Genomic DNA, 20,948 nt, shown 5'->3' with positions numbered 1-20,948 from the left:
AGCTGCACCTCCGCCCACCTGAGCTATGAGTGACAGACACACTAGAGTAAGAGCAGCTTTTCCTCACCTCCCCCCAAGCAGCAGGTGGGGGTTCCACTGGGGGGTAGTACTTGGGCACGTCCCAGGCCACTGCAGCCATGAACCATTTGAAGTCCTTGCACTTGAGCTGCTTCCGTAGTTCCTTCTGTGCGGAGATGTCCCCCGTGGAAAGGTGCCTGTACTCTGGCCGCCGCTGGTAAATGTACTCGGCAAACTCGTCCATCCATGTCTCAGCCACCCGCTTCAGGTTCTGTACAGTAGAAAAGAATATGTCATTGATTGGCCTATGCACTCAATGGGTGATTTTTGTGCCACTGGACATTGGAAAAAAAAAAAGTAAAAGAAACCAACAACCACAGGCAGCTCTGGTAGGGGGCTTATTAGCAGTGAGAATTATCATAACCGAATACTGTACGGGGTGTGATATGATTAGCAGGAAGCTTCACACACAGTTTCTGCCTCTGGTGTGAGGTTCAGTTGCCAATAGGTAATTAATTATTGAGAGCCAGTAAGGTTTAGCTCACAATGGCATCAGGATTCTGATCCTTCATGTCATTTCATGATGATAAATTTTTTATTTGTCACATAGGAAGAAAGGAAATTAAACCGGAGAGAATGAATTTCCTTTCAGGCATCAAATTGTTTAAACCATTTTGGGAAATGGGATAGCCAATAGAATGAGGGCAAACCAACTGCTCTTCTTTTCTTCCAACTACAAAGAGATAATCAGGCATTACCAAATTCAAAACCTTGTGTTAATGCTACATTATAACTGTAACACAGGTGCCAATCAGAATTTAGTAATTCACTGCACAAGGTAGCGCTAAGGGAAGCACCAAGTAGCCAGTCTTATTACAGATGTTTCTATGGGGTGAAGGAAGTGGAAGGTTGAAGGTAAGAAAGTAAACATGCTCCTTACAGTAGGAAAGTGTGTTAGATCACTGCCTTATGCTAGTTTTGGGACTGAGCAAGTTGCTTATCCATTCTGTGGCTCAGATCTCTCACCTGTAAATGGCAATAGTAATATGTCCCTACAACATGAGTTGGTTGTAGGGTTAGATAAAATAACATATGTATAGTGCCTAGAATAGTACCCAGGCACACAGCAATTGCTATGAATATTACAGGTATTAGTAGCAGAAAGAGTTCAGGACTGGACAATGGAAAGCCTGGGCTTTGAGCTCAGCCACAGATTAACTGAACAGTTCCTGCGGTCTTTGGGAAGGACTGTAGACTCTCTGGCTTCACTTTCTTTATCTGCAAAAGCAGGCACTCAATGAGATGCTTTCTGACATCTCTGACATCTGAAATCCCTTCAAACTTGACACCGCTCAGTGAAGGAGAAGCAACTGCATTTGTTTAGAAGTTAACAGTTCTCTTTCCCCAGCCGGGGGCACATTTTCACAGGCTGGTGTCCCCTGGGCTGTGGTTCTTGTTACTTTGCAGTCAAGTTTGTTGTTTCAAATGCCCTGTTGGTGTGAGCACTGACCCTCTCTAGGTTCTCATTTGCGCACAGAAGACAAAATGAGCAGAGTGACTGGGAACTTTAATGAGATCCAGACATAAGTGACTAAAATAAAACTAGTGGTAGTTAGGAAAACCACTGTATCTTAAAAATTGCTAGAAAACCTTAATGAAGGCCTGGAACTATGCCTACAGTCCTGCTGGATTTGGAGATGCAGTCATTTGATCTCTTATTCCTAATGGGATTGCACATATTTCTTGTTTCTCTCCTGCCACCTCTACCCCTGGGGTCTCAGGGTGAACCTCTTCTCTCTCTGCCCTTATTTCCTCTTCTTCCCTCCCACCCCTCATGGACTCTTTGGTTATTTTTGGTCAATGGTGGGCACAAAGTACGATCTGATTAACACAACAAGGTCCAGAAAAGAGTGCCACAAAGTGCTCTGATGTCTTGGTCACTTCTGTGGAGGATATCAGAACTGTTCCCTGAAGGCTTACAATTTGCCCTTGTTGTGAAGCCTAAGTCCCATTGGGATTGCCTTGCCTGCACCACTCTCCACTACTCTGACCCCAGTTCACCTCAACAGTTGAAACAATTGATCAGAACCAACAGTGTTTTTATGTTCTAGCCCCTCCACAGTTTCTAAATTACCCAATTTGTTTGGGGACAAGGAATGCAACTGATGATGTTTTGAGGCTTCTGCTCTGTGACAGCACCATGTCCCACCATGTACAAAATCTCCGAGCAGGTGTCTTGAGTATCTTCTTGCTGTTTACATTTCATTCTGACAAATGTTTCGTATAAAATGCATTCTATTTTCATTTGTCCTTGGGCAGGCAATTTTTATGAGGATTAACAAAAGACACATGGTAAAAAGATTATAGGAAAATGTTACTTATGTTCAATTTTGATTTTAAGCTGTAATTCCACCTTTCCCCTTAAACTGCAATTATTATTAACAAAAGTGAAAATATTTAGCTTTTACATAAATGGTTCCTCTCTGATAAACGAAAATGAATAACTGCAAAATGCAGAGGCAAAGAGGCACATTACCCAGGAAAAATGAAAAAGTGACTTTATTAAGAGGAATCAGTCAGGCTTTAAAAATTCTGGTTGCTTGCAAGAAAGATTTGCCACTAAGGAATCTGTTTTGGCTTGCATAAGGAAGCACATAGAGACTATAAGTTCCATGAAGTTAAAAACAGACCTTTTCTTCATTATCGAAGTCCTCAGGGTTCCAAGCTCATGTGTATGCTCATGTAGGCACATTAATTGTTGAATTAACAAATGATTGTATTATAAAATGAATGTAAACACATTCATAGTCTGTGAATATATTTATAGAGAAAGGCAGTAAAATAGGGAACAATTTTTAAAAAATGCTGTGTTAAAGGGTAGGATTTTTCTTTCTTTAAAGCAGTTTTATTGAGATATATTCACATACCACACAGTCTGTCCAAAGTGTACAATCAATGGCTTTTAGTATAATCACAGAGCTGGGCATTCATGACCGCAATCAATTTTAGAACATTTTCATTACTCCAAAAAGAAAAACCCCATACCCCTTAGCAGTCACTTCTCAATCCCTCTGTCCTCACCCACCCCTACATAACCACTAATCTAATTCTGTCTCTATAGATTTATTTATCTTTACAATTTATACAAATGGAATCACACAATATGTAAACTTGGTGTCTGGTTTCTTTCATTTAGAATGTGTTTCTAAAAAATTATTTTTTTTTTTAATTAGAGAAGTTATAGGTTAACATAAAAGTAAGGTAAAAAATACAAAGTTCCCACATACGTCCCTATTGTTGACATTTTGCATTGACTTTCTAACAATTGATGAAAGAATATTAAAACATTACTGTTAACGGTAGTCCATAGTTTGCAGTAGGTGCATTTTCTCCCATATACCACCCTATTAATAATATCTTGTAGTAGTGATGTACATTTGTTATAATTCATGAATGAACATTCGTATATTTGTACTATTAACTAATTCATTGTCCACAACAGAGTTCACTGTGTTATACATTCTCATGTGTTATTCTCTAACTTTCTTTCTGGTAATATGCACAACTCAAAACTTCTCCTTTCAACCACATTCACACACATAATTCAGCTCTGTTAATTATACTCACAATAATGTGCTACCATCACAACCATCCATTTTCAAAACTTGACAATCAGCCTAATTAGAAATTCTGCACAAATTAAGCATGAATTTCCCATTCTCTACCCTCATTCTATCTCCTGGTAATCTATGTTCTAATATCTAACTCCATGAGTTAGCTTATTATAATTAGTTCACATCAATGAGATAATACAATATTTGTCCTTTTGTGTCCAGCTTATTTCACTAAACATAATGTCCTCAAGGTTCATTCATGTTGTTGCATGCATCAGGACTTCATTTCTTCTTATAGCTGAATAACATTCTATCATATGTATATACCACATTTTGTTTATCCATTCGTTGGTCAATGGATGCTTGACAGTGCTTCCATATTTTGGCCATTGTAAATAACACCGCTATGAACATCAGTGTGCAAATGTCTGTTTGAGTCCATGCTTTCAGTTCTTCTGGATATTTACCTAGTAGTGGGATTGCTGGGTCATACGGAAATTCTATACTTAGCTTCCTGAGGAACCATCAAAGTGTCTTCCACAGTTTGTTGCACCATTTTATATTCCCACCAGCAGGGAATGGATGTTCCTATTTTTCCACATGCTCTCCAATGCTTGTAGTTTTCTGTTTTTTTAAGAGTAGCCATTCTAGTAGGTGCTAAATGATAGCTCATTGTGGTTTTGATTTGCAAGTCCCTAATAGCTAGTAATGTTGAGCATCTTTTCATGTGCTTTTTGGCCATTTTGTATTTCCTCTTTGGGAAAATGTCTATTCAATCTTTTGCCCATTTTGAAATTGAGTTGTTTGTCTTTTTATCATTGAGTTGTAGGATTTCTTTATATATCTGGGTATTAAACCCTTATTGGATATGTGGTTTCCAAATATTTCCTCCTATTGTGTAGGCTGCCTCTTCAGTTTCTTGACAAAACCCTTGAAGCACAAAAGCTTTTAGATTTAAGGAGTTCCCATTTATCTACTTTTTCTTTCATTGCTTGCGCTTTGGGTGTAAGTCTAAGAAACCATTGCCTACCACAAGAACTTGAAGATACTTCCCTACATTTTCTTCTAGAAGTTTTATTGTTCTGTCTCTTGTATTTAGGTCTTTGATCAATTTTGAGGTAATTTTTGGATAAGGTGTGAGATAGGAGTCCTCTTTCATTCCTTTGCGTATGGATATCCAGTTCTTCCAAAATGATGTTGAAGACGATTTTATCTCAGTTAAGTGGACTTGGCAGCGTTGTCAAGTATCAGTTGGCCCTGGAAGTGAGGGTCTATTTCTGAACTCTTAAATTGATTACCTTGGTCAATATACCTATCTTTAATGCCAATATGATGCTTTTTCCCCCCTTCTGTAGCTTTGTAATATGTGTTAAGTTTAAGAAATGTGGGACTTCCAACTCCTTTCTCCTTTTTAAAGAAGTTTTTGGCTATTTGAGACCCCTAACTTTTCCAAATAAGTCTGATAATTGGCTTTTTCATTTTTGCAAAGATGGCTGTTGGAATTTTGATTAGGATTGCCTTGAATCTGTAAATCAATTTAGGTAAAATTAACATCTTAATGATATTTAGTCTTTTAATCCATGAGCACTGAGTGTCCTTCCATTTATTTAGGTCTTTGATTTTTTTTAGCAGTGTTTTTTAGTTTTAGTGTACAGGTCCTTTACATCATTGGTTTAGATTTATTCTTAGATATTTGATTCCTTTAGTTGCTGTTGTAAACAGCATTTAAAAAATGTCCTCTCAAATTGCTCATTACTAGTGTATAGAAATAGTACTGATTTTTGTGTAATGATCTTGTATCCTGCCACTTTGCTTAACTTGTTTATTAGCTCTAGTAGCTTTGTTATAGATGTTTTTTGGGACTTTCTCAATGTAGGATTATGTCATCCCACAATAGTGAAAGTTTTACTTCTTTCTTTCCAATTTGGGTGCTTCTTATTTCTTTTTCTTGCCTAATTGCTCTGGCTAGAATTTCTAGTATAGTGTTGAATAACAGTTTTGACAGTGGCCATCCTCGTCTTGTTCTAGATTTAGAGGTTAGGTTCCAGATCAATCTTTCACCCATGAGTATGATGTTAGCTGTGGGATTTTTCATATATGCCCTTTATAATGTTGAGAAAGTTTCCTTATATTCTTTGTCTTTTGAAGTGCTTTTATCAAGAAAGGATGCTTGATATTGTCAAATGCCTTTTCTGAGTCAATCAAGATGATCATGTGTTTTCTTCCCTTCCATGTGTTAATGTGGTATATTGTATTAATTGATTTTCATGTTGAACCACCCTTGCATACCTGATAATTACCACTTGACAATGGTGTATAATTCTTTTAATGTGCTATTGGATGTGACTTGCAAGTGTTTTGTTGAGGATTTTTGCCTCTATATTCATAAGAGAAAATGATCTGTAATTTTCTTTTCTTGTGTACCTTGGTACTAGGGAGATATTGGCTTCATAAATAAGTTAGGTAGTATTCTCTCTTCTTCAATTGCCTGGAAGCATTTAAACAGAATTGTATTAATTCTTCTTGGAATGATTGGTTGTATTCACCTATGAAGCTCTCTGGTTCTGGGCTTTTTTTTGTTGTGAGGTTTTGGGACTGCTTCAACCTATTTACTTGTAATTGGCCTGTTGAGATATTCTATTTCTTCAAGAGTCAGTGTAGGTTGTTTGTGTGTTTTTAGGAATTTTTCCATTTCATCTTGGTTGTCTAATCTGTTGGCATACAGTTGTTCATAGTATGCTTTTATGATTGTTTTTATTTCTGTGGGGTCAGTAATGTCTCCTCTCTTATTTCTGATTTTATTTATTTACATTTACTTTCTTTTTTTCCTTATTTTTCTCAGTAAGGGTTTGTAAATTTTATTGATCCTCTCAAATAATCAATTTCTGGTTTTGTTAATTCTCTCTATTGTTTTTGTATTCTTAATTTCATTTATTTTTGCTTTCATCTTTGTTATATCTTTCCTTCTGCTTGCTTTGGGATTAGTTTGCTGTTCATTCCTAGCTCCTCCAGGTGTGCAGTAAAATCTTTGATTTCAGCTCTTTCTACTTTTTAAATGTAGGTGTTTAGGGCTATAAGTTTCCCTCTCAGCACTGCCTGTGTTGCATCCCATAAGCTTGAAATATTGTTTTCTTGTTTACATTTGTCTTGAGTTATTTACTGATTTCTCTCGCAATTTCTTCTTTGACCCACTGATTATTTAATTGTGCACTGTTTAACTTTCATATATTTATGAATTTTCCAGTTCTCTGCTTGTTATTGATTTCCAGCTTCATTACATTATGATCAGAGAAAGTGCTTTGTATAATTTCAATCTCTTTGAACTTATTGAGATGTTTTGTGACCCAACATGTGGTCTCTCCTGGAGAAAGATCCATAAACACTTGAGTAAAAAATAAATCCTGAAGTTTTGGGTTGCAATGTTTTATATATGTCTGTAAGGTCTAGTTCAATTTATCAGTTATTCAAGTTTCTGTGTCCTTATTGATCCCTGTCTAGATATTTTATCTATTGATGGGAGTGGTGTATTGAAGTCTCCAACTATTACTGTAGAGACATTTATTTCTTTCTCCAGTTTTATATTTGGCATCTGACCTTCTGAGTAGGATGTGTCTCAGAGTATGTCTTTTAGTTGGAGTACATTGTACTTCTTGGACATGTATATTTATGTCTTTCATAAGAGTTGGGAAATATTCAGCCATTATTTCCTCAACTATTTCTTCTGCCCCTTTTTCCTTCTCTTCTCCTTCTGGGACACCCATTATGAGTATGTTTGGGGACTTTGTGCTGTCATTCAGTTCCCTGAGACCACGTTCAATTTTTTTCCATTTTTCTCTATCTGTTCTTCTGTCTGTAAGATTTTGATTTTCATGTCTTCTAATTTGCTGATTCTTTCTTCTACTTGTTTGAATCTGCTGTTGTATGCCTCTAGTGTATTTTAATCTCTTCTATTGTGCCTTTCATTACCACCATTTCTGTTTCATTTTATACTTTCAAATTCTTCTTTAGGCTTATCCAATATCTTCTTAATATCTTTTATTTCATTCACCATAGTTTCTGTCATCTCTTTGAATTGATTTAGGGGATTTATTTGAACGTCTTTGATTAGTTGTTCCAAGTTCTTTGTCTCCTGTGAAGTTTTAATTTGTTCCTTTGACTGTATCGTATCTTCCTGTTTCTTAGTGTGATGGTTGGGTTCATGTGTCAACTTGGCTAGGTGGCCTACCTGTCTGGTCAAGCGGGCACTGGCCTGACGATTGCTGTGAGGCTATTTGAGGCTGGTTGATAAACCAACGGGCTGGTTTGTCGGATATCAGTCAATTGACTGCAGCTGACTGATGACTCATCAAGGGGCGTGCTTCCACAGTGAGAGAGTGCAATTGGCTGGATTTGGTCCGGGTGATCAGTTGGAGGCTTATAAGCCAGACGGTTAGAGAACCTTCACTTCTTCTTCAGCTGCTCAGTGAAGCTTTTCCTGGGGAGCTCGTCGAAGTTGCCAGTTCATTTCCTGAGGAGTTCATCAAAGTTGTCGGTTCGTTTCCTGAGGAGTTCGTCAAAGTTGCCGGTTCGTTTCCTGAGGAGTTTGTCAAAGTTGTTGGTTCGTTTCCCGAGGAGTTCGTCAGACGTCTTCCTTGGAGTTGACAGCTTGTTGACGGCTCTGCAGAATTTGGACTCGTGTGCTCCCGCAGTTGCGTGAGTCACTTTTACAATTTGATAATAAGAGACATCTCTCATTGATTCTGTTTCCAAGGAGAACCCTAACTAATACACTTAGTATGGTTTGTTGTTTTTTGCTGATATCTATGCATCTATTATCTTGATGAGTTTACTCTAAAGATCAGTTTCTCTCTCTTGTGTATGGTTTTATTATTGTTTGGCTTTGTGTTAAGTCTTTTCATTTGCACTTTATTCAACTTATTCTAATTCTTTACAATGGTCTGTGTTTAAGTGATCAGAGTATTTCAGCTCTTCTTCTTATGATTCTTGCCCTGGGAATGCCATACAATTTTTAAAATTGCAGTATTTGGGCAATTGTTTCACACCCAGGAGAAAGCTTCCTTTCTTCTGTTCCTTCTCCGGGAATCTGTATCTGTTCTGTTTGATTTTATTTTGCCTCTGTATGCTTTTTTACACTCTGTTCATTACTTCTAGCTGCTTTTGCTTGGAGAGCAAATTCTGGCAGGAATATCACCCCATAGAAGACTTTCCCAAGTCAGTATTTCCTAGCCAGTGCAAGGCCAGGGACCCATGAAGGGGGTGCAGACCAGTTCCAAAGAGCACGGGGAGAGGGTCAGGAAAGATGCTAAAAGCCTTTTTGATGCTTCCCTGAAGCTTTCCTGGTTTGCAGATGGTGCTGTCCAGGAAACTTTTCCCTGCAGCCATAGGGAGGCCCTGTGCCTTTAACCCTCACGTCTTCACTCCTATTGGGGTTGGGGTTGAAACAGTGGCTCAATGGTCCCTTTACAAGGCTGCTTCAGAGCTGGGACCCAGCAATCTAAATTCACTAATAAAAAGCCATGATCAGTACTTGGCCCCTCCCTGTTCTTGGGGAAGAGCACTTTCATGCCCCTCTCCATCCGCAGCAGCCCTCTAGGAACTGGACTCAAGGTAGCTCAGCTCAAGAGTGGGGAACGGGTGCCAGCAGCTGCAGTGGAGTGAGCTACTTACAGATTTTTGACTGCAATTTCTCAGGCTCTTCATCTTGCTCTTTCCTGGATGCTGTACAGTGCTCCTCTGGTCTCCAGTGCCCCAGAGCAGTTATTTGAGACAGTTTCTGCCTGTCCTTTAGCTGTTTTTTGAAGGAGAAGTGAGGCCTGTAGCTCCCTACTCTGCCATCTTCCCTGGAAGTTCTCTGAAGTGTAGGTTTTTGTTGCTTGGGGTTTTGAACTATAAAGGGGAATTATTGTGAACACTTAAAGAGAAACTAGCTCAGATATATTCAATTGAAAATAGTTCCAAAAGGCCATGATAACTGTTAATTAGAATAAACAACAAGTAGAAAAGGTAAGAGATAGTACTTTGGTAAATTGTCAACAATGATAGGGAAGCTCCAGGAAACTAGCAAGGTAGCTCTATATTATCATGTCATTTTCAAATTAGAAGCCACTACAGTGTAGATTATGTTTGCTATTTCCCAAACACTTCGAAGAAATTTGGAGGATCACAGACATATTCCAGAGATAATATCAAATCATCTATTCTTTTTAAAATAGATTTTTTCAGGAGATAGTAAAAGAGAAGCAGCATAATAATTGCAAGGACTGTAATAGCCTGTTTCCCTCTAGCTATGAATTTTACATAAGCATTTAAACATAAGTAAAATATTCTGATCACTCTCTAATGTCCCTGATAAACCCATTAGACATCCTCTATCACAGATGCTCTGTTCTCTGAATGGAATTTCATATCAGGAGGAAACTTTCTAAATGTCACTTGTTAGAGTCAAGTAATGGTGCTCTCACCCAAACCATCCAGGTGGCTGGTCACATAAAATCATTTTGAGGTCATTATTCTGGAAATAGCAATACACTGTACTAATTTTGTCACTGTAATCATGAGTCAGTACTTAGTTTGGGGGATAACATTGGAACTACAACTGAGAATTATCATGAGTAGTTGCAAGAAGAGTTTCGTTAGTCTCTTACAGATTGTAGAACAAATTTGCTATTCCTGTATTAGTTTAATCAAATGCACATTTGAGTTCATAGGTATATCTACACATGAGCACATATACACACATTCAAATCCACAGTGGTAGTAGGATAGGGGTAAAGCAATATTTATCAAACATTCATTGCTGTATACACACATATGAAATCATGCAACAAACATCCCAATAACATCTCTTCCCACAGATGGTAACAAAAAGAATAGTAAATCAATCTGAGTTGATCCACCTCTCCCCGAGATTGAATGAACGATGGTGAAGGTGCTAAGATATTCAAAAAAAAGGGTTATCAAGAGGCAAGAAAGATTAAAACATGGACACCAGGACATCAATAAATGTAATAATCAATAAATGTAATAATAATTAATAAATGTAATGATCAGAAGTTGGATCTATAAAGGTTGTCATAAATACATAGAGCCAGGTGTTAGCTGGAATTCTCATATTTTGTGATTTAAATAAAATTCCTTCAATCCCAAATCCCATGTCTTTCTCTTCCTCAAGATTTCTCTGTATTTCCAGGAGTGTGTGTTTGCACTTCAATTTCCTGTTGGAGATCTTTTCTTATTTGCATCATGCCCTTGGCTTGCCCTCTCTGCCAATAGAGACTTGGAAAAAAAAAACACACGTGTGCTTTTCCTCACCTCTCAAACACCTCTCAGGTAGGTCAGTGGGGTGGACAGTTTAACTGAAGCTTTAGGGCAGCGTCTGAGGCTTCTTTGACAGAGCAGCACAGCAGATGGAGTATTTGACCACTCTGGTTCTTTCAACTCTTTTGGCTGCTATAGGGCATTTCTCCCTGGCCAAAATTCCCTCCTCTGTCCTTTGGCTTCCTGCCATGGTGTTCTCCTCCACTTATGTTTTGTTTCTAGAACATCAGAATTTCTTCCCCCCTTTTAGGCACAGCAATTCAGCTCTCTCATTGTCTGCCCTGCTCATCCTGGCAGGCTCTGAGGCCTACCTTTCCATAACCCAAATGTCTCTCCCAGGTGTTATGCTAAACAAAGATAATTTACCTAAGAGAAATTAAACATCCTGATCTTGATTTATCCTCCCTCCCTAACTTTTTGTTACATAACTGTTACCTACACTTTAAGACCCTCCACTGTGGGTCCCTAACATTCCTCTTTAATTTTATCCTCCAACATAAAACCTCTGCTTACCTGAACTGGTTCTTTCATTGCCTCTGAAAATGGCAACTACTTCCTGTCTTTGTCCATAATGTTTCCCCTGCTTTGACACCTCCTCTTCCCTATTTGTCTGAATCCCACCCACTCTTTGAAATTCTTCTTATTCCTCCCAATCAGAATTGCCAGATAAAATATGAGAGTTTGAATTTCAAATAAACAAGGAACAATTTTTAGTGTAAGTGTTAATTATACTTGTATAATCAGTACTTATATAATACCCATGTGTGCCAGTTTGAATATATTGTGTCCCCCAAATGCCACTATCTATGATGTAATCTTGTGTGGGCAGATGTTATCAGTGTTGATTAGATTGTAATTCTTTGAGTGTTTCTGTGGAGATGCGCCCCACCCAACTGTGGGTGATGACTCTAATTTATGGATAATTTCCATAGAGTGTTGGCCCGTCCATTGGGTGGGCCTTGATCAGTGGAGCCATATAAATGAGCTGACCAGCAGAGGGAACTCAGTGCAGCTGTGAGTGACATTTTGAAGAGGAGCTGCAGCCAAGAGGGACACTTGGAAGAATGCACAGGAACTGAGAGAGGAGCTGCAGACGATGGGACAGTTTGAAGACAGCTGTTGAAAGCAGACTTTTGCTCTGGAGAAGCTGTGAGAGGAAAATTGCCCCAAGAGCAACTAAGAGTGACATTTTTGAGGAACTGCAGCCTAGAGAGGAATGTCCTGGGAGAAAGCCATTTTGAAACCAGAACTTTGGAGCAGATGCCAGCCACGTGCCTTCCCAGCTAACAGAAGTTTTCCGGACACCATTGGCCATCCTCCAGTGAAGGTATCCGATGGCTGATGTGTTACCTTGGACACTTTATGACCTTAAGACTGTAACTGTGTAACCAAATAAACCCCCTTTTATAAAAGCCAATCCATTTCTGGTGTTTTGCATTCTGGCAGCATTAGCAAACTAGAACACCAGGTTATTAATATCTCATAGGGCATACTTATACTAAAACAATGATCTGTAGTTTATCTGAAATTCAACTGGGTGTTCTGTATTTTTATTTGCTAAATCTGGCAACACCACTCTCAATACACCTAATTTATGTAAAATATATATGCTCCATGGATTTTTAAAATTCATTAAATGACATTAAATGACAATGTGCCGAATCTGTTATAGTTAGATGTTATTTCTAATAAATAGTGAATGTTTTGCTTTGGTGGAAATTATTCTAGAGAAATTTCAAGTTCTCTGCAAAGAAGTTTGCCATACCCACAGTTGATATTAGTATGTCCCCAATCTCATTGCTTCTCTGTTCCTAACAGGTGGGATCCTGCTGGTCCTCTATCTGTGAAGCAAGCAGAGAGGCAGCTACAGAGCTTAGGAAACAGCATTGCTAATTAGTAGTTAGAGGGAAGGGCTCAGCAGGGCTAGAATGCATGGTTGAGGACTAATGTTAACCTCAGTCTGAAAATAAAAGGATGACAGCCTCTATTTCTGTGTATCTGGGCTGGATTCCATCCAAGCCCTGAGTTTAGTATAGACCAGGGAGACTGGGAGATAGGACCCAGTATCCTTCAAGGTGGATCCTGGAGGTTTTCACTTGCTGGAGATTGTATGCAGCATGGAAGCCATATCATCTGTAAGATAGCTACTGGAGCTGAAGAATAAATTTATTTTTTGATATAGAAAGAAAACAAAGGATTGGCCATTTCTTTATTTTTAAAAGTTGCAGACCTTCATAGTTTTTGAATGATAAATGAAATAAAAACTGTTATTCTGAGCACCTTCTATGTACAAGACATTGATAGTATGCTCTATTTTTATGTCACCCCTCTGTGGTTCCTTGTGTATTTCATGTTCTCCTGTTTAACCCAATCTGGTATTAATTGCTCCTTTCTATGTGCCCCCTAAATTCTTATTGACACAGTTAACACATCCAGCCTTATAGTAAGCCCTTTAGAATTCAAGTCTTGTTTTCTTTGCTCTATCCAACACTGAATCGTTCCTTAATTCTACTACTCATCAAGTCTTTGAATTGATGTTTTACCAGGAAATTTGAATCACATTTCTAGCTCAGTTCATAAGAACAGATCTCCAGCTCTGCCTCAACATCTTTATTGTGCAGCATGAGGAAAATAGATAGTTCCATTATACCTGCTGGCTCAAAAAACTGCATAAATCTATGCATTAATTATTATTATTATTTTTGCCAGCTTTGTTTTAGATCCTACTGTTCAATTTTCCTAAAAATACAATCCCTGTTCAGTTTCTCAGTGCTTTACTGGGGAGCTGATTGATTCTCTGGACACAAGGCAGTCTCATGCATTTATATTATTTGGGATCTCTTACCTCAGAGTGTGTTTTTATTTCTTTGTGCAGGGTACAATCATTATATGTGCACTGGTGTAACCTCAAACCACCCTCTTTATTTGGGTCAATTTTAAGCTATTATGTTGCAGTGAGTTTAGTAATAGATTTATCTTCCTTCTGCTATAAATTTTTTGGGTGCTTTTCCCTAGTAGTTGGTAAAAGCTAGCAAAGCCAATCTCACACAGAAATGGTTTCTTATTTGCCACAGTCATTTATTTGCACAGTTTCTTATTTGCCACAGTGAGGCATTGCATCACTATCCCACGGCTTTTAAAATTCTGCTTTGATTTGAATGTATTTCTTTTATCCTCTTTGAAGCTTAAAAGTGTGTTAGTAGCTCAGTTGTCCCACCCCAAAGCCCTCTTATCATTGATAATGTGATAACATCATCATGGATATAGTTCAAAAGAACATCTCTTTAAGAGATCCGTAACTTCACTACAGTTATTCAGCTGGGTTTACTTTACTCTGATCTGAAGACTGTTTTCAGTCAGTGGAAAACTTCAGCCTAAGGAAAGGATGAATAATCCAGTCCTAAAAAAGGAGGCTTCTCTGACAGGCAATTTCCTCCCCCATCTTCCCCAAGGCTGTGTGAGCTTTGCACGTGGTTACCTGAGCAAGGTTAGCTTTTTCATTGATTTTTACATCTCTGTTACATTTTTTGGTTGAATATTACAGATACTTATGGTAGCGTTTATGAAAGCATTTAACGTAGCCTTTAGGTATAGAATAAACAAGCCAAGAGCAACTCCCCAAATCATTTAGCCACTTTATCTTATTACAAAATATACATAAGCCTCATTTTAAGAACAGTTTTATTGAAGAATAATTGATGTACAATAAACTACTCATCCTTAAAGTGACAAATTGATACACTTGACAAATGCATACATTTTTGAAACCATCACCACAGTCAAGATAATGAACATATACAACACCTTCAAATGTTTCTTCATGCCTCCTTGGAATCCCTCTCTCTCTCTCTCCTTTCTGTTGTGGTGTCACCAGAGGCAACCACTGATCAATTTTTTGTCACTATGGTTTAGTTTGCATTTTCTAGAATTTTATATAAGAAGAATAGTACAGGAGAGAACCTAAGATGGTGGCTAGAAGAGACAGGGCAAAAAAACACCTCTGTGAAAAATACTAGACAAAAGCCAGAAAGTGACCCAGAGCACCAGTTCCAGTGAGGCACCAGCTGGACAAGGTCTGCTAAATCCACAGGGACTGTGCACTTGGTGAACTGGGAGTCTGCATTCTGAAACGAGTGAGTAAGCCGCTGAATATCCAGCAGCCACGCTGCAGTGTGGGGAAACCAAGGGTTGGTGTTTGGAGTTGGACTAGTTCTTTTTTAAAAAACCCACAAGTGGCTGCAGATACAGCAGCAAGAACTGCACAGGGAAGCACAGCAGGAACAGGCTGTGTGAACGCCTCAATATCTGGCATGGAAAGTAGCTTTTTGCACACCCGCTGCTAATTGTCTCAGAGTGAGGAAGGCAGAAGTGAGCCAACAGGGGAAAATAACCATGCCCCTTGCAGCCTTCTTCCTGGCAGGCTGGGAATGCTTCTGCCTGGTGCCAGTGCCACAGCCCAGAGCCTCACCAAAAAACCCAGTGTGACGGGAAGTGATTCCAACAATGCACGCACATGCCACAATATCGGGCATGGACAGCTAATTGTCCCAGAGCTGAGAAGGCAGAGCTGTGCAAAAAGAGGGAAATTAACAAGCCCCATACAGCCATCCTTACAGCAGGTTGGGAATGCACCTACATGGCCCAGCAGCCCAGAACTTCCCTTGAGGGATGGTGTGCACTTGTGACATAGCACAACCTTCCCTCAGCAGAGGCCCTAGAAGGGCACAGCTTGGAAGAGGGACCCACTCAGATATCCCAGGGACCATACGCCAATACCAAGGACTTGTGGGCCAGTGGCAGAGACAATCTGTGGCAAGACTGGAATGAAGGTTAGACTCTTGCAACAGCCTTAAATCTCCAGGAACACTTGGGAGGTTTGATTATTAAAGCTGCCCTCACTCCCTAATTGCTCAGACACACACCCCACATTCAGGGCATACAGCACCAACAACACACCCAAACTTGGTGCACCAATTGGACCCCACAAGAATCAGAGCCCCACACACCACAAAGACAAAGTTGGGGAGATCTGACTTGAGGGGAATAGGTGACTTGCAGATGCCATCTGCTGGTTAGTTAGAGAAAGTGTATGCCACCAAACTGTAGATCTGACAAATTAGAGATTAGTCTTTGGATAATCCTACATATCCTAAAAGAACCCTATCAAGTAAAGCAAATGCCAAGAGGCCAAAAAGAATGGAAAATTTTAAAGCATATGAAAAAACAGACAATACGGATAACCCAAACCTAAATACCCAAATCAAAAGATCAGAGGAGACATAGTACTTGGAGCAATTAATCAAAGAACTAAAGACAAACAATAAGAGCATGGCACAGGATATAAAGGACATGAAGAAGAGCATGGCACAGGATATAAAGGATGTGAAGATGACCCTAGAAGGGCATAAAGAAGAAATTGCAAGAGTAAATAAAAAATAGATGATCTTATGGAAATAAAAGAAACTGCTGACCAAATTAAAAAGATTCTGGATACTCATAGTACAAGACTAGAGGAAGCTGAACAATGAATCAATGACCTCAAGGACCACAGAATGGAAAATGAAAGAACGAAAGAAAGAATGGGGAAAAAATTAAAAAAACAAAATGGATCTCAGGGATATGATAGATAAAATAAAACATCCAAATGTAAGACTCATTGGTGTCCCAGAAGGGGGAGAGAAGGGTAAAGGTCTAGAAAGAGTATTCAAAGAAATTGTTGGGGAAAACTTCCCAAACCTTCTACACAATATAAATACACAAAGCATAAATGCCCAGCAAACTCCAAATAGAATAAATCCAAATAAACACACTCCAAGACATATTCTGATCAGACTGTCAAATACTGAAGAGAAGAATGAAGTTCTGAAAGCAGCAAGAGAAAAGTAATTCACCACATACAAAGAAAACAATATAAGACTAAGTAGTGACTACTCAGTGGCCACCATGGAGGTGAGAAGCCAGTGGCATGACATATTTAAAATTCTGAGAGAGAAAAATTTCTAACCAAGAATACTTTATCCAGCAAAGCTCTCCTTGAAATTTGAGGATGAGCTTAAATTTTTGAAGACAAACAAATGCTGAGAGATTTTGCCAATAAAAGACCTGCCCTACTTGAGATAATAAAGGGAGCCCTACTGACAGAGAAACAAAAAGAGAGAGATATGGAGAAAGGTTCAGTACTAAAGAGATTCAGTATTGGTTCATTAAAGGACATTAAGAGAGAGAGGGGAAAAATATCTCTGACAAACATAAACCAAAGGACAGTATGGCTAATTCAAGAAATGCCTTCACAGTAATAATGTTGAATGTAAATGGATTAAACTCCCCAATTAAAAGATATAGATTGGCAGAATAGATAAAAAAATATGAACCATCCATATGTTGCATACAAGAGACTCATCTTAGACACAGGGACACAAAGAAATTGAAAGTGAAAGGATGGAAAAAATATTTCATGCAAGTTACAGCCAAAAGAAAGCAGGAGTAGCAATATTAATCTCAGATAAAATAGACTTTAAATGCAAGGATGTTATGAGAGACAAAGAAGGCCACTACATACTAATAAAAGGGGCAATTCAACAAGAAGAAGTAACAATCATAAATGTTTATGCACTCAATCATGGTGCCCCAAAACATATGAGACAAATATTGGCAAAACTAAAGGAAGCAATAGATATTTCCATAATAATTGTGGGAGACTTCAACACATTGTGGGAGACTATAGATAGATCAACCAGACAGAAGACCAATAAGGAAACTGAAAACCTAAACAATCTGATAAGTGAATTTGATTTAACAGACATATATAGAACATTACATCCAAGATCACCAGGATACACATTCTTCTTTAGTGATCATGGAACTTTCTCCAGAATAGACCATATGCTGGGACATAAAGCAAGCCTCAATAAATTAAAAAAAATTGTAATTATTCAAAGCACATTCTCTGACCACAATGGAGCACAATTAGAAGCCAATAACTATCAGACTTAGAAAATTCAGAAGCACCTGGATGTTAAACAACACACTCCTAAAATAAAAGGTTTATAATGTAGAATGTAGGGGAACTAGCAATAGAGAGCAATTAATGAAGGGGGAACGATAACCCAATAAGAACAGATAAGCTATTGTGGGTAAATTTAATGTTCTGGGAATGCCCAGGAATGACTATGGTTTGTTAATTTCTGATGGGTATGGTAGGAACAAGTTCACAGAAATGTTGCTGTTTTAGGTTATTTTCTTGGGGTAGAGTAGGAACATGTTGGAAGTAGAGTAGATGTATGAGGTTAGTTGTCTTTTTCTTACTCCCTTGTTACGGTTTGTTTGAAATGTTTTTTGTTGTATATCTTTAAAAAATTTTTTTGATATAGTTAATTTAAAAAAAAGAGTTAATTAAAAAAATGAAAAAAATATGCATAGCCCTCTTGAGGAGCTGGTGGAGAATGCAGGGGTGTTGGGCTTCCCCACCTCGATGGTTGCTGATATGTTCACAGATATAGGGGACTAGTGGTTTGATGGACTGAGCCCTCTGCCACGGGACTTGCCCTTGGCAAGACTGTTGCTGCAAAGGAGAAGTTAGGCCTGCCTATAATTGTATCTAAGAGCCTCCTCTTGAATGCCTCTTTTTTGCTCAGATGTGGCCCTCTCTCTCTAGCCAAGCCAGCTCAGCAGGTGAAATCACTGCTCTCCCCCCTACATGGGATCTGACACCCAGGGGAGTAAATCTCCCTGGCAACATGGAATGTGACTCCTAGGGAGGAATCTAGACCCGGCATCATGGGATGGAGAACATCTTCTTGACCAAAAGAGGGATGTGAAAGGAAATGAAATAGGCTTCAGTGGCAGCGAGATTCCAAAAGGTGCTGCGAGTTCACGCTGGTGGGCACTCTTATGCACAATATAGACAACCCCTTTTAGGTTCTAATGAATTGGAGTAGCTAGCAGTAAATACCTGAAACTATCAAACTACAACCAAGAACCCATGAATCTTGTAGATGATTGTATAAAAATGTAGCTTATGAGGGGTGACAATGTGATTGGGAAAGCCATATGGACCACATTCCCCTTTGTCCAGTTTATGGATGGATGAGTAGAAAAACGGGGGGACAAAAGAAAAAAAAAAAGGCACCCAGTGTTCTTTTTTACTTTAATTGTTCTTTTTCACTTTAATTTTATTCTTATTATTTTTGCGTGTGTGTTAATGAAAATGTCAAAAATTAATTTTGGTGATGAATGCATAACTATATAATGGTACTGTAAACAATTGAATGTACACTTTGTTTTGTATGACTGCATGGTATGTGAATATATCTCAATAAAAATGAATTATTAAAAAAAGAAGTATAGTACATGTGCCGGTTTGAATGTATTATGTCCCCCAGAAAAAGCCATATTCTTTGGTGCAATCTTGTGGGGCAGACAGAATAGTGGGGATTAAGTTGGAACGTTTGAATTAGGTTGTTTGCATGGAGATGTGCCCCACCCAGCTGTGGGTGGTGACTCTGGTGGGATACTCCCATGGAGGCGTGGCCCCACCCATTCAGGGTGGGCCTTGATTAGTGGAGCCATATAAATGTGCTGACTCAGAGATGGAACTCAGTGCAGCTGTGAGTGATGTTTTGAAGAGGAGCAAGCTTGCTAGAGAGGAACGTCCTGGGAGAAAGCCATTTTGAAACCAGAACTTTGGAGCAGACACCAGCCACGTGCCTTCCCAGCTAACAGAGGTTTTCCAGATGCCTTTGGCCATCCTCCAGTGAAGGTACCCGATTACTGATGTGTTACCTTGGACACTTTATGGCCTTAAGACTGTAACTGTGTAGCCAAATAAACCCCCTTTTTATAAAAGCCAATCCATGTCTGGTGTTTTGCATTCCACAGCATTAGCAAACTAGAACAGTACAGTATGTGCTCTTTTTGTCTGGCTTCTTTCACATAACGTAATTATTTTGAGGTTCATCCATGTTCTTGCAGGTGTTCCTTTTTTATTATATTTCCATAATATTGGTATGCTGCAATTTGTTTATCCATTTACCCATTGATGGTTGGGGTGGTTTGAAGCTTTCATGTACCTCAGAAAAGGAAATGTTCTTTTAATCCTTTCCTGTGGATGCAGACCTGTTGTGGGTGGGACCTTTACATGAGGTTATTTCAATTGAGTTGTAACCAAACCCATTCAATGTGGGTCTTTATCCTTTCATTGGGGTCCTTTATGAGAGTATAAAACACAGAAGAAGAGAGATGAAGTCCACAGAGCTCAGAGAAGCCCCAGAGAAGCTGAGTGACAAGGATGCACCCACAGAAGCTGAGAGAGGAAGCCAGTGAAGCCAGAAGCTGAATGCAATGAAACCCGGGAGAGAAGGACCAGCAGACATCAGCCAAGTGCCTTCCCATGTGACAGAGGTGACTCAGATGTAGGTGACCTCTCTCTGGAGTCCAGGTATCATCCTGTTGATTTCTTAATTGGGACATTTTCATTGCCTTAGAACTGTAAAGTGTAAGTTAATAAATCCCCATTGTAAAAGTCAATCCACTTCTGGTATATTGCATTCTGGCAGCTTTAGCAAACCAAAATAATGGGCAGTTGGGTTGTTTCCAGTGTTTGGCTATTACAAATAAAGCTGCTATGAAAAGTCTTGTACAAACATTTGCTTTCATTTCTCTTGAGAAAATATCTGGAATTATAATAACTGGGTCATAATTAGGTATTTGTCTAACATTTTAAGAAACTGCTAAGTGGTTTTCCAAATTGATTGTACCATTTTACATTTCCATCAGCATTGTATGAGCATTCCAGTTCTTCCACAACTTCTCCAATACTTGTATGGTTAATCTTGTTAATTTTGGCTATTATAAAAGTGTCTAGTGGTATATCATTGTGGTTTTAATTTACATTTCCCTAATGATTAATGATTTACATATGTACTTAACATTTATGTATGTACTAACTTACCATCCATATATATTCTTTGATCAAGTGTCTGTTCAAATCTTTTGCTCTTT

General features: G+C 38.7%; 1 protein-coding gene across 1 annotated transcript in view; it reads right to left on the bottom strand.

Moving 5' to 3' along the window:
* The window catches only part of GALNTL6 (polypeptide N-acetylgalactosaminyltransferase like 6), a 1,267,846-nt gene that overhangs the window by 78,926 nt on the left and 1,167,972 nt on the right, over positions 1–20,948 (bottom strand). The window contains exon 11 of the mRNA XM_037831017.1: positions 68–289. Coding sequence (XP_037686945.1) covers positions 68–289 — 222 coding nt within the window. The remainder of the gene's footprint in view (positions 1–67; positions 290–20,948) is intronic.

This window comes from Choloepus didactylus, chromosome 3 (assembly GCF_015220235.1).
Source record: "Choloepus didactylus isolate mChoDid1 chromosome 3, mChoDid1.pri, whole genome shotgun sequence".
NCBI lineage: Eukaryota > Metazoa > Chordata > Mammalia > Pilosa > Megalonychidae > Choloepus > Choloepus didactylus.
Note: the sequence above shows the minus strand (reverse complement) of the source record. Positions and strands in the feature narration are given on the sequence as shown.